Source organism: Erinaceus europaeus, chromosome 16 (genome assembly GCF_950295315.1).
Source record: "Erinaceus europaeus chromosome 16, mEriEur2.1, whole genome shotgun sequence".
Classification (NCBI taxonomy): domain Eukaryota; kingdom Metazoa; phylum Chordata; class Mammalia; order Eulipotyphla; family Erinaceidae; genus Erinaceus; species Erinaceus europaeus.
This window is the reverse complement of record NC_080177.1, coordinates 47,381,248-47,399,144: the sequence shown is the minus strand read 5'-3', so window position 1 is coordinate 47,399,144 and position 17,897 is coordinate 47,381,248. Positions and strand designations below refer to the sequence as shown.

Genomic DNA, 17,897 nt, shown 5'->3' with positions numbered 1-17,897 from the left:
AGTCACCGTGCGGCGCAGACCGAGCCCGCCCTCTCTCCGGCTTCTCGGGGCTGGGCGGGCGCTAACGAAGCCACGGAAAGGCGCAGCGGGCACCGGCGCCCCGCGGCCCTAAACGTCCTCGGGTACACAGGCCGAAGCCTCAGAGGAACGCAAAGCAGCGCGTCCCCGCCGCCTCCAGCTCCGCTTCCGGGGGCCGGGCCAGAGCCGGGGCCGAGGCGGGACTGTGAGGGACGCCGCCGCATCTCCCCGCCCACAGAGGCCCCTTTCCCTTCTCCCAACTGCAGTATCGCCTCCCGGGCCGCGCGGGCCACTTCGGCAGGCGGCCCCGCCTGCAGCCCGCTGTGCGCGCTCCTGACGCCTCGCCCGCCGCCCCCGGCCCCCGGCCCCCGGCCCCCGGCCCCCGGCCCCCGGCCCCCAGTCCCCGCCGCCGCCGCCGCCTGCGCGCCCCCAGCGGCCTGGAGGACCCAGCGCCGCCTGGAAAACCCCGGCCGGAGACGCACTCTGGGGCCCGCAGGCGGCGTGGCCCACCTATTTTGAATGTTTCTCCCCGTACTCCAGGCCCGCTGGAAGGCGGCACCCCTAGGCTCGAGGGATCTGTGAGAAAACGGTTGACGCAGCCCACCGCCGACAGTTCGTTGTTAAACTGCGAGGCCACGGTGTTGCCCTTTTAATTGCAGTCGCTAGGACCTTTGGGTTGATGGCATTACCCCTTTAAGGCCGGCAGTATCAGGGTTCTAGGGGCGGGGCCTGCCTCCGGCGAACCCCGGCTGGCGGGGGCAGATTCATTCGGGAGCTGGAGCCTGGAGCTAGAACAAGGTGTCTACCGTTGGCGCGACGTCTCTGCTGATTGGCTGGCCCTCGCCCCACCCCACCCCCACGTCGCGCCCCGCCTCGCCCTCTGCGTCGCCTTAGGCTCGCCCCCGGGTTCTCCCTTCCTGACCCCTGGCCGCGGTTTACCGGCCCCCGCGCCGCGGTAGCTGTGTGCTGCTTGTCCCGTGGCAGCTCCAGCACGGCCATGGGGTCCCGGGCCTCTACGTTATTGAGGGACGAAGAGTTGGAGGAGATCAAGAAGGAGACTGGCTGTGAGTGAGGGCGCTAGAGAGGGAGCGGGGGGAGCGCGGGTGCCGGGGCGCGGCGGCCCTGTCCGCCCGCCGGCCAGCCCCCAGCTCCGCGCCGGCGTCTCGGCTGCTCCAATTCAATGGACAGTTCAGCCTGTGGCGTCTCTGGAGAGTGACCTCCGCCACGGGCAGCAGCGGGCCGGGATCGCCACCCCGGTCTCGAACCAGGCTCCCCCCCTAGAGCGTGCGGCTCGAGCCCCAGCGGTGCGCGCTCGGGGTTCCGTTTGCGCCCAGGGTCCGTACTGCCCTGATTTCACAGCTGTCTGTTTCTCCCGTGACGCTGCATCTGCTGCAGTTGCTGTGGAAGCCGGGTGTGCTCTGGAAATAGCGGTGTCCTTGTGTTAAGACCTAAATTTTATATTTTTTACTTCTTGAAGTTTGAATTTATTGAATTTATTGAATTTATTACTGGATAGAGACAAATTGAGATGGGGAGGTAGAGAGGAAGAGAGACAGACATCTGCAGACCTGCTTTACCACTCGTGAAGTGTCTCTCCTGTGTGTGGGGACCAGGTGTGCCATTGCTTGGTCCCAAGATCTGAATTTTGTGACTCAGTGTCTTCCACATTAGCCTGAGCCAAGAGCTTTAGGAGTACAAGAATTCTGTAAAACACTGTCATACTTCCCAGAGCCCTTGCTACCATGCATGGCAATTTCTTTCCTTGATCACTCATTGTGACTTCATGCGCTTTTTTTTTTTTTTTTTACCTGAGCATTGTTCAGCTCTGGCTTATGGTGGTGCGGGGGATTGAACCTGGGACTTTGGAGCCTCAGGCATGAGAGTCTGTAACCATTATGCTATCTACTCTCTGCCCTCCTTCATGCTTTTTAAGTGATTTCTAGATAGACACCTGAGTTCTGTCTCTTCCTGATCCCTAGCTTTCATGAGCTGACCAGCAGGTAATATGAAACGGTGCCGAAGGAACCACAAAATCATTGGGGCAGTGGTGATTAGCCTGTGCTTTCTGACAAGTTTGACTTTTAGAGTATTCTTGTTGGATACTTGGGATGGCATGGAGCCCCACCCAAGTCAGATTGGTTTATTGCTTTCAGCATCCCTGACATACAGCCATTACACCTCCCCATAAAAATCTTTTAATGCGGATGAACTCACCACTTAACAATGTAGTTATTGGCATGATTACGGATGAATGCTAGAAAGCAGTTTTTTGTTTTTAATGTGCTCATTTGGCCATTTGACCATTATCACTTACTTTGACTCCTAAGACTAGGAATATAGACAGTTTGGATACAGCAAGCATTTTATGGCCATGATCTCTGACCATACTTGTAATTATACATTAGATCACTTTGGTGACATCAGAGTTAAGGCATTCATGCTGAAAATAAAAACTCATGATAAGGAAGTGTAAACCATAGTGATATTAGGGAAAAGTTCTGTTGACCCCTTACAAACAAAGATAGTTCATCCCAATCTGACTGATTGGAATTTGATTAAATGTAAAAAATCTGAATTGTTATAGGACTCTGGGTTATTTTATTTCTGTGTGACTTGTTGAGAGAGCCTGGAAGAACTGGTGAATCAAGCCTGATGGAGAGTCAATCACAGCCAGTGAGAATGTTTGAACTGAGCCAGAAAACCTAAGGAAGTGCTTACTGATTTTTGGCTATATCTGTATTCATTACTATGCTTGGCTACTCAGAGCAGATGGTGACAAAAGACACCCACAACCTGGTCCTGGAGACAAGCCTACAGTTAGGGTTTCCATCGCAGCATAAGGTACCAGAAATTGTATAGCATCCAACTTCAGAACTCAAAGAAGTCTTTGTGGGTGGGTCTGGTGGGGGACAGGGATTGGACCTTGATACATGCAGGGAGAAATTTGACTTGGATATTTTTTATTATTATTATTTATTCCCTTTTGTTGCCCTTGTTTTTTTGTTTGTTTGTTTTTGTTGTTTGTTTTTTAAAGATTTTATTTATTTATTAGTGAGAAACATAGGAGGAGAGAAAAAGAGCCAGACATCACTCTGGTACATGTGCTACCAGGGATGAACTCGGGACCTCATGCTTGAGAGTCCAATGCTTTATCCACTGTGCCACCTCCCGGAACACGCCCTCGTTTTATTATTATTATTATTATTATCATAGTTATTGTTGTTGGATAGGACAAAGAGAAATGGAGAGAGGAGGGGAAAACAGACACCTGCAGACCTGCTTCGCTGCTTGTGAAGTGACTCCCCTGCAGGTGGGGAGCCGAGGCTTGAACCGGGATCTTACTCTTTGCGCATCACCTGCACTTAACCTGCTGCACTACATCCCGACTCCCCAACTTGGATAAATTAATCTGGAGTAGATTCTGGGAGTTTTGTCTCCCAGCCTGCTGCAGTCATTAGAGTTGCGCTATCGTTTATCCATTTAGTATCCATCAGCAGAATTTTGTTTTTTAAGCATTAATTTCAGTGTGATGTGAAAGCTTTAGAAGAATGAAAACATACCTGAGGGTGGTGTAGAAAGATGGTGTTTGTGGGTGGGGGTAGGTAGCATAATAGTTATGCAGACAGACTCTCAATGCCTGAGGATCCAAAGTCCTAGGTTCAGTCCTGCACCACCATAATTAGAGCTCAGTAGTGCTCTACTGAAAGAAAAAAGAAAGATGATGTTTGTTCTGTTTTCATCTGCTCCTTATTCCATTTATTTGTTTGTTTTTTTAAGTTTTTTTTTAATATTTTCCCTTTTGTTGCCCTTGTTTTATTGTTGTAGTTATTGTTGTTCTTGATGTCATTGTTGTTGGTTGGATAGGACAGAGAGAAATGGAGAGAGGAGGGGCAGACAGGGGGAGAGAAGGATAGACACCTGCAGACCTGCTTCACCGCCTGTGAAGCGACTCCCCTGTAGGTGGGGAGCCGGGGGCTCGAACCGCGATCCTGACGCCGGTTCTTGTGCTTTGCGCCGCCTGCACTTAACCCGCTGCGCTACCGCCCGACTCCCTTATTTGTTTTTTTAAGAGAGATGCAGAGAGGGAGAGAGATCAGAGAGACACACCAGAGCACTGCTCGGCGCTGGTTTATGGTGGTGCTGGGGACTGAACCTGAGACTTTGGAGCATCAGTTATGGAAGGAAGACTGTTTGCATAACCATTATGCTATCTCCCCGCTCTACTTTTTTTTTTTTTTTTTTTGGTAGATAACTGTAGCAGAGAGAGTAAAAGAGATCACTACATCAAAGCTTCCTTCAGTACAGTAGGGCTAGACTTGAACTTGGACTGTGCACATGACAAAGCAGCACAGTATCCAAGTGAGCAATTTTGCCAGCCCTTAGTCAGGAACTTTTTTTTTTTAATATTTGTTTCTTTTCCCTTTTGTTGCCCTTGTTGTTTTATTGTTGTAGTTGTTATTGTTGTTTTTGATGTTGCCGTTTGTTGGTTAGGACAGAGAGAAATGGAGAGAAGAGGGGAAGACCGAGGGGGGGAGAGAAAGACAGACACCTTCAGACCTGCTTCACCGCCTGTGAAGCGACTCCCCTGCAGGTGGGGAGCTAGGAGCTCGAACTGGGATCCTTACACTTTGTGCCATGTGCGCTTAACCCCCTGAGCTACCGCCCGACCCCTGGTTAGGAACTTTTTTTTTTTTTATATTTATTTTATTTTATTTTTCCCTTTTGTTGCCCTTGTTTTATTGTTGTAGTTATTATTGTTGTTGTTGTTGTTGGATAGGACAGAGAGAAATGGAGAGAGGGAGGGGAAGACAGAGAGGAGTAGAGATAGATAGACACCTGCAGACCTGCTTCACCGCCTGTGAAGCGACTCCCCTGCAGGTGGGGAGCCGGGGTTCGAACCGGGATCCTTATGCCGGTCTTTGTGCTTTGCGCCACCTGCGCTTAGCCTGCTGTACTACAGCCCGACTCCCGGTTAGGAACATTTTAAGAACAAGTACAAAACATTTCATTATTTCCTTTGCCAGTAAAAAAAAATGTAGCATATGACAACTGACTTTATATTTAATGTGAAAGTTCTGTATTGGAATTATTATATTTGAACATAATTTTGAAAGACTAAATTAGAATTATTATAGATTGATATAAATAGCAGATATTGCATTTGAAATATATTTTTTTGTGTTTGGGAAAGTAATCCTTGGAAAGAATTACTGTAAGCCTCAGTTTTCTCTCCAGTAAATGGGAATAGTAATAGTAGTGTTTATAGGACTCCTCAAAGGATTAAATGAGATAAGTTATGTAAACTTAGAATAGAACTTAGTATAGACTAAGCCCCAGGTAAATGTTAACTGTTATTTTGAATAATAGGTCACAGTCATCTAATTGGAAAACTATCATTTTTGTGTGCTTGTTATAAAAACTATGTTTAGTGGTCCGGGAGGTGGCGCAGTGATAAAGTTTTGGATTCTGGGCTTTTTCCCTTTGTTGTTTATCTGAGCTCCAAGTTCATTCTGTGCCTTGTTGTTTGTTTATTTGTTTCCCCAAGATATGTGTATGTGACACCTTCCTCCAAGCAAAGATTTAAAAAATATATATTCATGACAGAAAGACAGAGACCAGACCTCTGCTCTGGGGATCTCTTACATGCTGGCCCTGTGTTCTACCACTGAACCGTTTCTCTGGCTACTTACTCTCTTTCTTTCTTTCTATTTTTTTTTCTCTCATTATAACATTAGTCCTGAAATTTAGTAGTTAGATTGAGCTGTTGCCATGTTGAATTGTGTGATACTTTCACAGTTGGTTATACCTTTCAATCCCCCATTGCACCATAAGCCAGAGCTGAGCAGTGCTCTGGTGTTTAAAAAAAAAAGAAAAGAAATCTGAAGAATGGAATACTCTAGGTACTAAAACTTGATTCAGTGGGGTAAGCATTATGCAGTTATTCAAAAGAACTCAAAGCAAAATAGATTATGAATTACTAAATGAAAGTATGTTACTATGACTATGGAATGTCTCCAACTGACTGTAGATAATATATGAATAAATGAAAGCAATGATACTGAGAGAGGGCAGCTGATGACTCACCCAGTAGAGCACACATGTGCAAGTGTTCAAGCCTCCAATCCCCACGTTCACATTTGTTTAACAAATGCTGCAGGGGTCTCTCCTTTCTCGTTCTCTTTTTTTTTTCCCCCTCCAGGGTTATCATTGACTTGATGCCTGCACTACAAACCTACTGTTCCTGTGGCCCCTTTTTTATTGTTTTTGGATATGACAGAAATTGAGAGAGGAAGGGAAGATAGGGAGAGAGAAAGATACCAGCAGACCTGCTTCATTGCTTTTGGTTTGTGTGTGTGTATGAGTCACTGCTTTTGAAGCGACCCTACTGCAGGTGGGGATTCCTGGGCTCCAACCGGGATCTTTGCACAGGTCCTTATGCTTTATACTATGTGCACTTAATTTGGTGTGCCACTACCCAGCCCCTTGGGTCTTCCTTTTCTCTATCTTCCTCTCTTATGCTATATCAGAAGCAGAAAGGGGAAAAAATGGCTCTCAAGATTGGTGTCCGGCTCCCCCTCCCCCAACAAACAAAAATCACCTGGGCTGGGGGGACAGTTTAATGGATATGCAAACTGACTTTCATGTTTCAGACTCTGAGTCCCAGGTTCAGTCCCCAGCACTACCATAAGCTAGAATTGAGCAGTACTCTGGTAAAAACAAACAAAATGTTAAAACAAATAAAAACACCTCTCAACAGTGATACTGTGGTTGTGATACTCTTTTCCTTTTTTTAATACTGAGATTGTGATGTTTTTTTTCCCTTTTTTCAAAATAATCTTTTGAGAACCTGAAATTGCTGTTTGACTTATTTTTGTTCAGCTAAGGAGAAATCCAGCTCTGGAGTAAACCTTGAGGCCTATAGCTAGAGTGAACTGCTCTGATGCCAGTCCCTCCTCCAGGAAGAAAGGCTGGTTGTGGTTGGCAGAGTCAGGAGAGGGCTTGAGAGTAATCTGTGTGCTGCAGTGGTGGTGACACTAGCTAAGACCTGGACCTGGTGTGCGTATCTAACTCCAGACACTTTAAAGATCTTAAATTGGCGTGGGTTTTGAGCCCTCCTCCCACCACCCCCCAATTTTAACCAGAACACTGCTCAGCTCTGGCTTATGGTGGTGTAGGGGGATTGAACAGGGGCTATAGGTGCTTCACACGGAAATCTTTTTGCAAAACCATTATGCTATCTCTCCAGCTCTTGAACTTGGTTAGTTGAATGAAACATGCATTCATGTACTCTACACAGGTCAGCCATGTGCCAGGAATGGAAACAGACTGGCAGTTTGAAACCCATAAATATGTAGTCTCCCCACTGCCCACATGGCACAGAGACCCACAGCTGTAGCTTCGGTCCTGGCAAGCCATCTTGCCTTCTACCACACTCCCTGTCCTCCTGGGAATACAGAACAGAGCCCAGCTTCTCACCCCATGCTCCCCAGCCAGAGGCCTCTTCCTGCTTCCTTTGAAGTGCCCCTGTTTACTTTTCCCCATTGTTCCTAGGACAGCCATTTTTGTTTCATAAACTGAGAAAGGAGGACAACTATCAGTGCACACTCAGCCACCCTTGGAGTCCCTGAAGGTCCAGCCCAGGACAAAGTCCTCATAGCCACACCCTTTTTGGCTGCTTTTTCTGCCTTTGTTAAACCCCCACTCCCTACCCTCTCCATTCTGCCAGATCATAAACTTTTTTTTGCCTCCAGGATTATCACTGGGGCTCATTGCCAGCACTACAAATCCACTGCTCCTGGACTGTTTTTTCCATTTTTTGTTGTCTTTGTGATTGTTATTGTTGTTATAGTTGTTGTTCAATAGGACAGAGAAATCGAGAGGAGAGGCAGACAGAGTAGAAGAGAGAAAGACACCTGCAGACCTGCTTCACCGCTTGCAAAGTGACACCACCACCATCACCCCCCCACAGGTCGGGAACTGGGGGCTCAAACCAGGATCCTTAAGCAGGTCCTTGCGCTTCATGCCATCTGCACTTAACCCGCTGCGCAACTAACTGCCCGGCCTCCGAGATCATAAACTCTTTACTAGCAATTCCTTTTAATATTTTATTTATTTTAATATTTATTTATGTGTCTTTAATTTTTTTAAATCTTTATTTATTTTTTGGATAGAGACAGCCAGAAATTGAGAGGAAAGGGAAGAGAGGGAGACAGAGAGACACCTGCAGCCCTGCTTCACCGCTTGTGAAGCTTTCCCCCAGCAGGTGGGGACAGGGGGCTTGAACTTGGGTCTTTGAGCACTGTAACATGTGCACTCAAGCAGGTGCGCCACCACCCGGCCCCATATTAATATTTATTTATTTATTCCCTTTGTTACCCTTGTTTTATTGTTGTAGTTATTGTTGTCGTTGTTGTTGGATAGAACAGAGAGATGGAGAGAGGAGGGGAAGACGGGGAGAGAAGGATAGATACCTGCAGACCTGCTTCACAGCCTGTGAAGCTACTCCCCTGCAGGTTGGGTGCCGGGGGTTCAAACCAGGATCCTTACTCTGGTCCTTGCACTTTGCACCACCTGCGCTTAACCCGTTGCACTACTGCCATACTCCCCCTTTTAATATTTTCAAGGTTTCATGCCATACCTGCAGTTATGACTAAGCTGCTTTTTGTTTGTTTGTTTTGTTTTGTTTTTGTTTTGGCCTCCAGGGTTATCTCTGGGACTCTGTGCCTGCACTCCAAATCCATTGCTCCTGGAGGCCATTTTTCCCCATTATGTTGCCCTTGTTGATGTGATTGTCATTGCTGTTGTTGTTGGAGGATAGGACAGAGAAATCAAGAGCAGAGGGGAAGACAAAGGGGGAGAGAAGCGACCCGCCTGTAGATGGGAAGCCAGGGGCTCGACCGAGATCCTTATACCGATCCTTGTGCTTCTTGCCCTGTGCGGTTAACCCGCTGGACTACAGCCTGGCTGCCATGACCTCTTTTTTTTTTTTTGCCTCCAGGGTTATCACTGGGGCTCGGTGCCTGCACCATGAATCCACTGCTCCGGGAGGCCATTTTTTCCCTTTTGTTGCCCTTGTTGTTTATCGGTGTTGTTGTTACTATTATTGTTGTTGTTGTTGGATAGAAATAGGGAGAGGAGGGGAAGACAGAGGAGGAGAGAAAGATAGACACCTGCAGACCTGCTTCACCGCCTGTGAAGCGACTCCCCTGCAGGTGGGGAGCCAGGGGCTCAAACAGGGATCCTTACACCTGTTCTTGCACACTGTGCCACATGCGCTTGACCCACTGCGCTACTGCCTGGCCCCCTTTTGTTTTTGTTTAAGTTTTTTTTAATCTTCATTTATTGGATAGAGACAGCCAGACATCAATGAGAGGGGAGTGGGAGTGACACCTGCAGCCCTGTTTCACTACTCATGAAGCTTCCCCCTTGCAGGTGGAGAGCTGGGAGCTTGAACCCAGGTCCTTGTGCATTGTAATGTGTGCACTCAACCAGGTGTGCCACCACCTGGCTCCATGACCTCGTTTTGTCAGCCTGTGCTGGCAATTTTGCTCTTTAGTGAGGAGCAAACTAGCTTCCTTATAGATACCATCTGATGATATGACTGTTTTGTAAATTGCTTAATTTACTTTCTTGGAGTTTCTTCCATTACTAGGAAGTCAGTGGAACTCTTGCAGTGATGATCTTTCACCCAGTGGTCTGTCCTAAGGGGAAAGATAAAAGATACATGCTTGGGGAGTCGGGCTGTAGCGCAGCGGGTTAAGCGCAGGTGGCACAAAGCACAAGGACCGGCATAAGGATCCCGGTTCGAACCCCGGCTCCCCACCTGCAGGGGAGTCGCTTCACTGGCGGTGAAGCAGGTCTGCAGGTGTCTATCTTTCTCTCCTCCTCTCTGTCTTCCCCTCCTCTCTCCATTTCTCTCTGTCCTATCCAACAACGACAACAACAATAATAACTACAACAATAAAACAACAAGGGCAACAAAAGGGAATAAATAAATATTTTTTTAAAAAAAGATACATGTTTGGTGTGGAGTAAACTGGATTTTAAAAATCGAATGCTTGGTAGGGGGTGTGGTAACTTGCATGCATCATGTGTGAATATGAAAGTACAGCTGAATTCTGGTAATTTTGTCAAACATTGTTAAATCACTAATAATAAAAAAGGAAAACAGTACTGCCAACCCAGCAGCCTGAAACATCCCATTGATCATTAGGTTTTCAACTAAAGTATGCTTTTTTTTTTTTCCCACCATTTTATTAGATAGGATAGAGATAAATTGAGACCAGTGGGGGAAGATAGACACCTGCAGACCTGCTTCACTACTTGCAAAGTGTTGTCTCTGCAGGTGGGGAGTGGAGGCTTAAACCTAGATCTTTGCACAGATCCTTGTGCGTCATACTATATGCGCTTAACTGGGTGCACCACCACCAAGCCCCTAAAGTATGCATTTTTTAAAGACTTTATTTATTTATGAGAAAGATAGGAGGAGAGAGAAAAAACCAGACATCACTCTAGCACATGTGCTGCAGGGATTGAACTCGGAACCTCATGCTTGAGAGTCCAAAGCTTTACCACTGTGCCACCTCCTGGACCACTAAAATATGCATTTTTATAACCTCTGAGTGAAAGGTGAAAATTCCAGTTTCCTTTTAAACTAAATTTGGCTTCATTTTGTTAAATCTTAACCACCTCTCATTTAGCACATAATCTTAGTTAAGCTTGGGCTTCATTCCTGAGTGTCTTATTTTGGTCGCTTCTGATTTGGTCTTTTTTCTTTTTTAAATGCTTGTTTATTTTTATTTTTTGCCTCCAGGGTTATTGCTGGGGCTCAGTGCCTGTACCATGAATCCTCTGCTTCTAGAGGCCATTTTCCCCCCTTTTGTTGCCCTTGTTGTGGCCTTGTGGTTATTATTGCTATTGTTGATGTTCTGTGTTATTGATAGGATAGAGAGAAATGGAGAGAGGAGGGGAAGACAGAGGAAGAGAAAGACAGATACCTGTAGACCTGCTTCACTGCCTGTGAAGCGACTCCCCTGCAGGTGGGGAGCCAGGGGCTCAAACCGAGATCCTTACGCAGGTCCTTGCTCTTTGCACCACATGTGCTTAACTTGCTGCATCACTGCCTGACCCGTTTGTTCATTTTTAATGAGATTTAGAGACAAAGGTACACATACACAAACATGCACACACTGGGGGCAGGGGACTAGAACACTGCTCATCTTTGGTGTATGATGGTGTGGGGGATTGAACCTGGGACCTCAGAGGAATCAGTTTATTTTCTTAATTCTTTTGTTCTTCAGCTTTCAGCTTTGACATGGGGGAGATGAGTTAAATTTGAGAGTCTCTCCCATTCTGCTCCACTCTTTGAAGCACCTACTTGTGGGCTGGGATGACACTTGGGTTCAGTTTGAATAGGGAACAGATTCTCCAAACTGGAACTAATTTTGTATTCTTTAGTTTCCCACAGTCAAATCACCCGCCTCTATAGTCGGTTCACCAGTCTGGACAAAGGCGAGAACGGGACTCTCAGGTAAGTAGTTCTTTTCTGTATTTTCTGGCAATGTCTGAGTAGCTGCCTTTATCCTAAGGGCATATATTATCTGGTACATGGAAAGCAGAGACCATTTTCCCCCTGGTCTTGGAGTATTGCTGACTGGAAAGGGAATTGAATAAACAGATCACATTTCCCATTAGGTTCTTGCTGCTTCTCCAACTCTTAACTTGGGTGGTCTTTGCTCAGACCTTACCTCTATTTTGAGAAATTTAGCTTCTTCTGCCTGAGTTTTCCTTCATCCTTCCCCAAATATATTACTTTTTATAAAGTTGACATGTAAACAGTCCTAGGTGAGAGAATTTTTTTTTTTTTTTAGAGATTTTATTTACTAATGAGGAATATAGGAGGAAAGAGAGAAAGGGAACCAGAGAGTTGCTCTACTACATGTGCTGCCAGGGATTGAACTTGGAACTTTGAGAGTCTAATGCTTCCTCTACTGTGCCACCTCCCAGAATACAGGAGAGGATGTTTGTCATCTTCTCATTTTCCATCTTAACGCATGACCCTGAGATCATGTATATGTGAATGTTAAGTAGATAGCTGTGTATTATCTACACATTGTTAGATAATATACCTGTATGTTATCTAATTTAGATAAGATGCTCATTGTTTTATTCTAGAGCAGTGGGTCTCATCTGAAGTCCTTTTTGCCCCTAGATAGCAAAATGTCTGAAGGCAACTGTGATTGTGAATACTGCCAGTGCTACTGTTGTCTAGTAGGTAGAGGCCAGGGATACAGTTATATCCCCAAAACACACACACACACACACACACACACACACACATACACACAATTTTTCTGCCCTAAATGTTAATAGTACCAAAGCTGAGAAATCCTTACCTAAACTAAGTATATGATTCTAGAATAGTAGTGCTGCATTGTTTTATATTTTTAATTGTCTTATGACAGTCCAAGGAAATACCTTGCAAGCTCAATCTTAGTAGCAATTTTTTGTCATTGCTTGACTTCAATTGACTGATGTAGAATGCGGTTGTTTGCCTTTCTGGACACTGGCAGGAAGCAGTTTAGGACTTCCTTGGAAGAATGTCTTTGTACTTTTAATTCATTTATATGTCTCTGTGATCTAGAACAATTCTCTGCCTTTTTAAATCCTTCACAACATTGATAATTTTCAAGAATACAGCACAGATTTGTTGTAGATAGTCTTGACACAAAATCAACCAAATTCATTATTATTGTTTCTAAGCCAGGGGGAATCAAGCTGAGGACCTTGTACATGCACTGTACTACTGGCACAATTTTTCACTCTTCATTTTTTTTTCCTGATTTTTTTTTATTGGGGAATTAATGTTTTACATTCAACAGTAAGTACAATAGTTTGTACATGTATAACATTCCCCAGTTTCCCATATAACAATACAACCCCCATTAGGTCCTCTGAATCCTTCTTGGATCTGTATTCTCCCCACCCACCCACCCTAGAGTCTTTTACTTTAGTGCAATATGCCAATTCCATTTAAGGTTCTACTTGTGTTTTCTTTCTGATCTTGTTTTTCAACTTCTGTCTGAGAGTGAGAGAATCCCATATTCATCCTTCTGTTTCTGACTTATTTCACTCAACATGATTTTTTCAAGGTCCATCCAAGATCGGCTGAAAACGGTGAAATCACCATTTTTTACAGCTGAGTAGTATTCCATTGTGTATATATACCACACCTTGCTCAGCCACTCATCTGTTGTTGGACACCTGGGTTGCTTCCAGGTTTTGGCTATTACAAATTGTGCTGCCAAGAACATATGTGTACACAGATCTTTTTGGATGGATATGTTGGGTTCTTTAGGATATATCCCCAGGAGAGGAATTGCAGGGTCATAGGGTAGGTCCATTTCTAGCCTTCTGAGAGTTCTCCAGACTGTTCTCCACAGAGGTTGGACCAATTGACATTCCCACCAGCAGTGCGGGAGGGTTCCTTTGACCCCACATCCTCTCCTGCATTTGCTGCTGTTCCCTTTTCTGATGTATGACATTCTCACAGGAGTGAAGTGGTATCTCATTGTTGTCTTTATTTGCATTTCTCTGACAATCAGAGACTTGGAGCATTTTTTCATGTGTTTCTCGGCCTTTAGGATCTCTTCTGTGGTGAATATTCTGTCCATGTCCTCCCCCCATTATTGGATGGGGTTATTTGTTGTCCACTCTTCATTTTTTAAAGAGAGCGTAGTAAGAAGAGATAGAGACAGAAAGGAGAGACAACACAGCACCTTTCCACTATCCATGAGCTCCCCTAGTAATCACTTACGGTGTTCCAATGCTATGCTGAGGCTGGAACCCAGAGTTGCACACACACGAAGGTACACTCTACTAAGTAAGCTATCTTCCTGGTCTCCCAAAAGAGTTTTTGGGCCTATGAAATAGCTCACTTGGATAGTGTGCTACTTTGCCATGTTCATGAGTCTAGTCCCCACTGCATTGAAGGAAGCTTCAGTGCTGTGATTTCTTTCACTCTGCCTCTATATGTGAATAAAAATGAGTATTTTTATTAAAATTTTTAAATTAAAAAATACCTGTCTTCACTTTTGGTAAAAATGGCAACAGGGTGATCCAGAGGTGGCGCAGTGGATAAAGGCATTGGACTCTCAAGCATGAGGTCCTGAGTTCACATGTACCAGAGTGGTGTCTGGTTCTCTCTCCTATCATTTCTCATGAATAATTAAGAAAAAAAAAGATGGCAGCAGGTTAGGTGCCTTGGTCTTGCCCTCATCAACACAACAAGAAGCACAACACACATAAAAATAGCAATATCCACAGTGCTACCTCCTATTGCAAGGACAGTACATCTTAAAGAAGTGACGATGGTACCTCAAAACACAGGCATGTAAGTAAGACAAGGTTAACTCAAAAACAAAATAAAAACTTATTTATTATTTTTAAAAAGGAATTTTTTTTGAAATAGCTTTTTTTTTTTTTTTTTTTAGATTTTATTTATTTACTAATGAGAAAGATAGGAGGAAAGAGAGAAGGAACCAGACATCACTCTGGTACATGTGCAGGTGGGGATTGAACTCAGGGCCTCATGCTTGAGAGTTCAATGCTTTTATCTACTGTGCCACCTCCCGGACCACATTTATTTATTTATTTTTCCTCCTCCAGGGTTATTGCTGGGCTCGGTGCCTGCACCATGAATCCACCGCTCCTGGAGGCCATTTTTTTTTTCCCCCTTTTGTTGCCCTTGTTGTAGCTTCGTTGTGGTTATTATTATTGCCCTTGTTGACGCAATTCGTTGTTGGATAGGACAGAGAGAAATGGAGAGAGGAGGGGAAGACAGAGAAGGGGAGAGAAAGATAGACACCTGCAGAACTGCTTCACCACCTGTGAAGCGACTCCCCTGCAGGTGGGGAGCCAGGGGCTCAAACCGGGATCCTTACGCCGGTCCCTGCGCTTTGCGCCACATGCGCTTAACCCACTGCGCCACTGCCCGACCCCCCACATTTATTATTTTTAATTATATGTATTATTTATTACCGGAAGGAGAAGGTAGAGAGGAAAAGAGACAGAGACACTTGTAGTATTGCTTTACCACTCGTGAAGCTTTCCCTCTCCAGGTGGTGGCCAAGGGCTTGAACCTTGTGCATTGTAATGTATGTGCTTAACCAGACCCCTGGAAATTTATTTTAAAAACACCTAAACAACAAACAAAAATCCCCCAAACTTATCTTCGGGAACAGAAGACAGCTTATCCAATAGAACGAGAACCTAGATTCAAGCCCTTGGCAGTCACATGGAGCATCCTGCAAAGGGGAAGCTTCATGAGCAATGCAGCGATGCTGTGGCTTCTCTCCTTTCGGTACCTCTCCTGTGTCTTTTACCCTTTTTGGTAGGAGGTGGGAAGAGTCTGCCAGGAACAGTGAAATTCTGTAGAACGCAAAGCCCTAGCTTATTAAAACTGGTTAGACAGCACACCAGACTTCTAATCTGAGGCTCCGAGGTCCCAGTTTCTGTCCCCAGTACTACTATGTGCTAGAGCTAAGCAGTGCTCTGGTTTATCTGTCTCTCCATCTCTGGTCATGAAACAAATAAGGGAACAGTAAAAATACCTATTATTGGGGGATGGGCGGTAGTGCACATGGCGCAAAGCACAAGGACTGCCGTAGGGATCCCGGTTTGAGCCCCCGGCTCCCCATCTGCAGGAGGTTCGCTTCACGAGTGGTGAAGCAGGTCTGCAGGTGTCTATCTTTCTCTCTCTTTTTCTGTCTCCCCTCCTTTCTAGATTTCTCTCTATCCTATCCAACAAACAACAGCAGTGACAACAGTAATAATAATGACAGCAAGGACAACAAAATGGGAAAAAATAGCAGTGAATTCACAGTGCAGGCACCGAGCCCCAGCAATAATACCAGTAGTTTGTACATGTGTAACATTTCTCAGTTTTCCACATAACAATTCAACCCTCCTCTTGGTCCTCCTCTGCCGTCATTTTCCAGGACCTGGAAACCCCCCCCCCCCCATTCTTACTTTGGTGTAATACACCAACAAGCTCCATACTTTAATAGCTAAGTATGAAATGGTGTAGTTAAAGGAATCATTTACAGGGGTTACTTAGTTTGTCATTGGTTTATCAATGTAACATGGGTGGTGCATTCACTGAAATGTGACCCAGTCAGATCTTGCTTCTTCCACTCTTGAATTGATGCAGGAAACACATAGCAGCTATAAAAGTACAATTTTTTGCTACTGTTTGGTATGATCTGTGGCAAAAGTGAATTCTAGGAAGTAACATTCATGCTAAGTTGTGCCCTGGCCTGACTCAAATAGTTGTGCTAAAGATTAGTGTCTCTAACTCAAGGTGATTCTCTTGGCAGCCGGGAAGACTTCCAGCGAATCCCAGAACTTGCTATCAACCCACTGGGGGACCGGATCATCAATGCCTTCTTCCCAGAGGGGTGAGTCCCTATAGTTGGTGGGTTTCCTTTCTAAGACTAATGTGCACTAATGACAGTGGTCAACTTGCGTCATGATCCCCTGAGTTATAACGGGAACTCATAACTTGGCCAAATTACAGTGTTTCCTGTTTCAGTAAGGTGATGCTAGAGTTTGAACTCAGGGTTTCTCATGTGTTGCTGAGCCACTTTTCTGACTCAGTTTTTTATTTTTTCTATTTGAAAGAGAGAGCACACAGAGAGAGCTCTCCCATCTATGGAGTTCTGACCCATTTTGTCTTTTCTCTAGTAGTACTGGAATCCAACCAGAATCTTAAACATGCAAACCTGAGCCCTCTCCCCTGCTCCTCTTTTCTTGTCTGAAACTTCAAGTAGGATAATGAACCATCTTAAGAAATCTGTCTTTGGAAGTAAGGTGGTAGCGCAGTGGGTTAAGCACAGGTGGCGCAAAGCGCAAGGACCGGTATAAGGATCCTGGTTCAAGCTCCCGGCTCACCCGCTACAGGGGAGTCACTTCACAGGCAGTGAAGCAGGTCTGCAGGTGTCTATCTTTCTCTCCTCCTCTCTGTCTTCCTCTCTTCTCTCCATTTCTCTCTGTCCTAACAACAGCAACATCAGTAACAACAACAATAATAACTACAACAATAAAACAACAAGGGCAACAAAAGGGAATAAATAAGTAAATAATTATTTTTTTAAAAATTTGTCTTTAAGCGCACAAGGCGCAAAGTGCAAGGACTTACTTAAGGATCCCGGTTCGAGCCCCCAACTCCCCACCTGCAGGGGAGTCACTTCTCTCCATCTCTCTCTATCCTATCTAAAAAATAACGACATCAATAACAACAACAATAATAACTACAACAACAGTAAGAAACAAGGGCAACAAAAAGGAAAATAAATAAATATAAAAAATTTAAAAAATATAGCAGAACAATTTTTAAAAATCTGTCTTTAAACTCTTCATTATCTGTCTTTAAACTCTTACTGTTTACACTACTCTCTGAACTCCTACAATGGTCCACAGACACTACATTTGATTAAGGAACTCACTTCACAAATACAGACATACAACATTGAATCCGTGTCTATGTAGTTAATTTATCTTACTATGTACACCATCTTTTGGAAGCAACTGGTTTAACTGAACAGTGGAAAGACATACTGAAGACCTAGTTATTTTTATAAACTTTGTTTTTAACATATTTTATTAGTGAATTAATAGTGACTTACAGGAGTCAGGCAGTAGCACAGTGGGTTAAGCGCATGTGATGCAAAGCGCAAGGACCGGTGTAAGGATCCCTGTTCGAGCTTCCCCCGCTCCCCACCTTCAGGGGAGTCACTTCACAGATGGTGAAGCAGGCCTGCAGGTGTCTATCTTTCTCTCCCCCTCTCTGTCTTCTCCTCCTCTCCATTTCTGTCCTAACA

The 17,897-nt window shown here is 45.0% G+C and overlaps 2 protein-coding genes across 3 annotated transcripts in view; one reads left to right on the top strand and one right to left on the bottom strand.

Moving 5' to 3' along the window:
- Window positions 1-757, bottom strand: part of EXD1 (exonuclease 3'-5' domain containing 1) — a 66,704-nt gene extending 65,947 nt beyond the window's left edge. For both annotated transcript variants that reach the window (XM_007536335.3, XM_060175061.1), the window contains exon 1: window positions 529-757. The gene's annotated coding sequence lies outside the window, so the exon portion shown is untranslated. The remainder of the gene's footprint in view (window positions 1-528) is intronic.
- Window positions 758-762: 5 nt separating this feature from the next.
- Window positions 763-17,897, top strand: part of CHP1 (calcineurin like EF-hand protein 1) — a 33,565-nt gene continuing 16,430 nt past the window's right edge. The window contains exons 1-3 of the mRNA XM_007536327.3: window positions 763-1,082; window positions 11,476-11,548; window positions 16,395-16,475. Coding sequence (XP_007536389.1) covers window positions 1,016-1,082; window positions 11,476-11,548; window positions 16,395-16,475 — 221 coding nt within the window. The 5' untranslated portion in view covers window positions 763-1,015. The remainder of the gene's footprint in view (window positions 1,083-11,475; window positions 11,549-16,394; window positions 16,476-17,897) is intronic.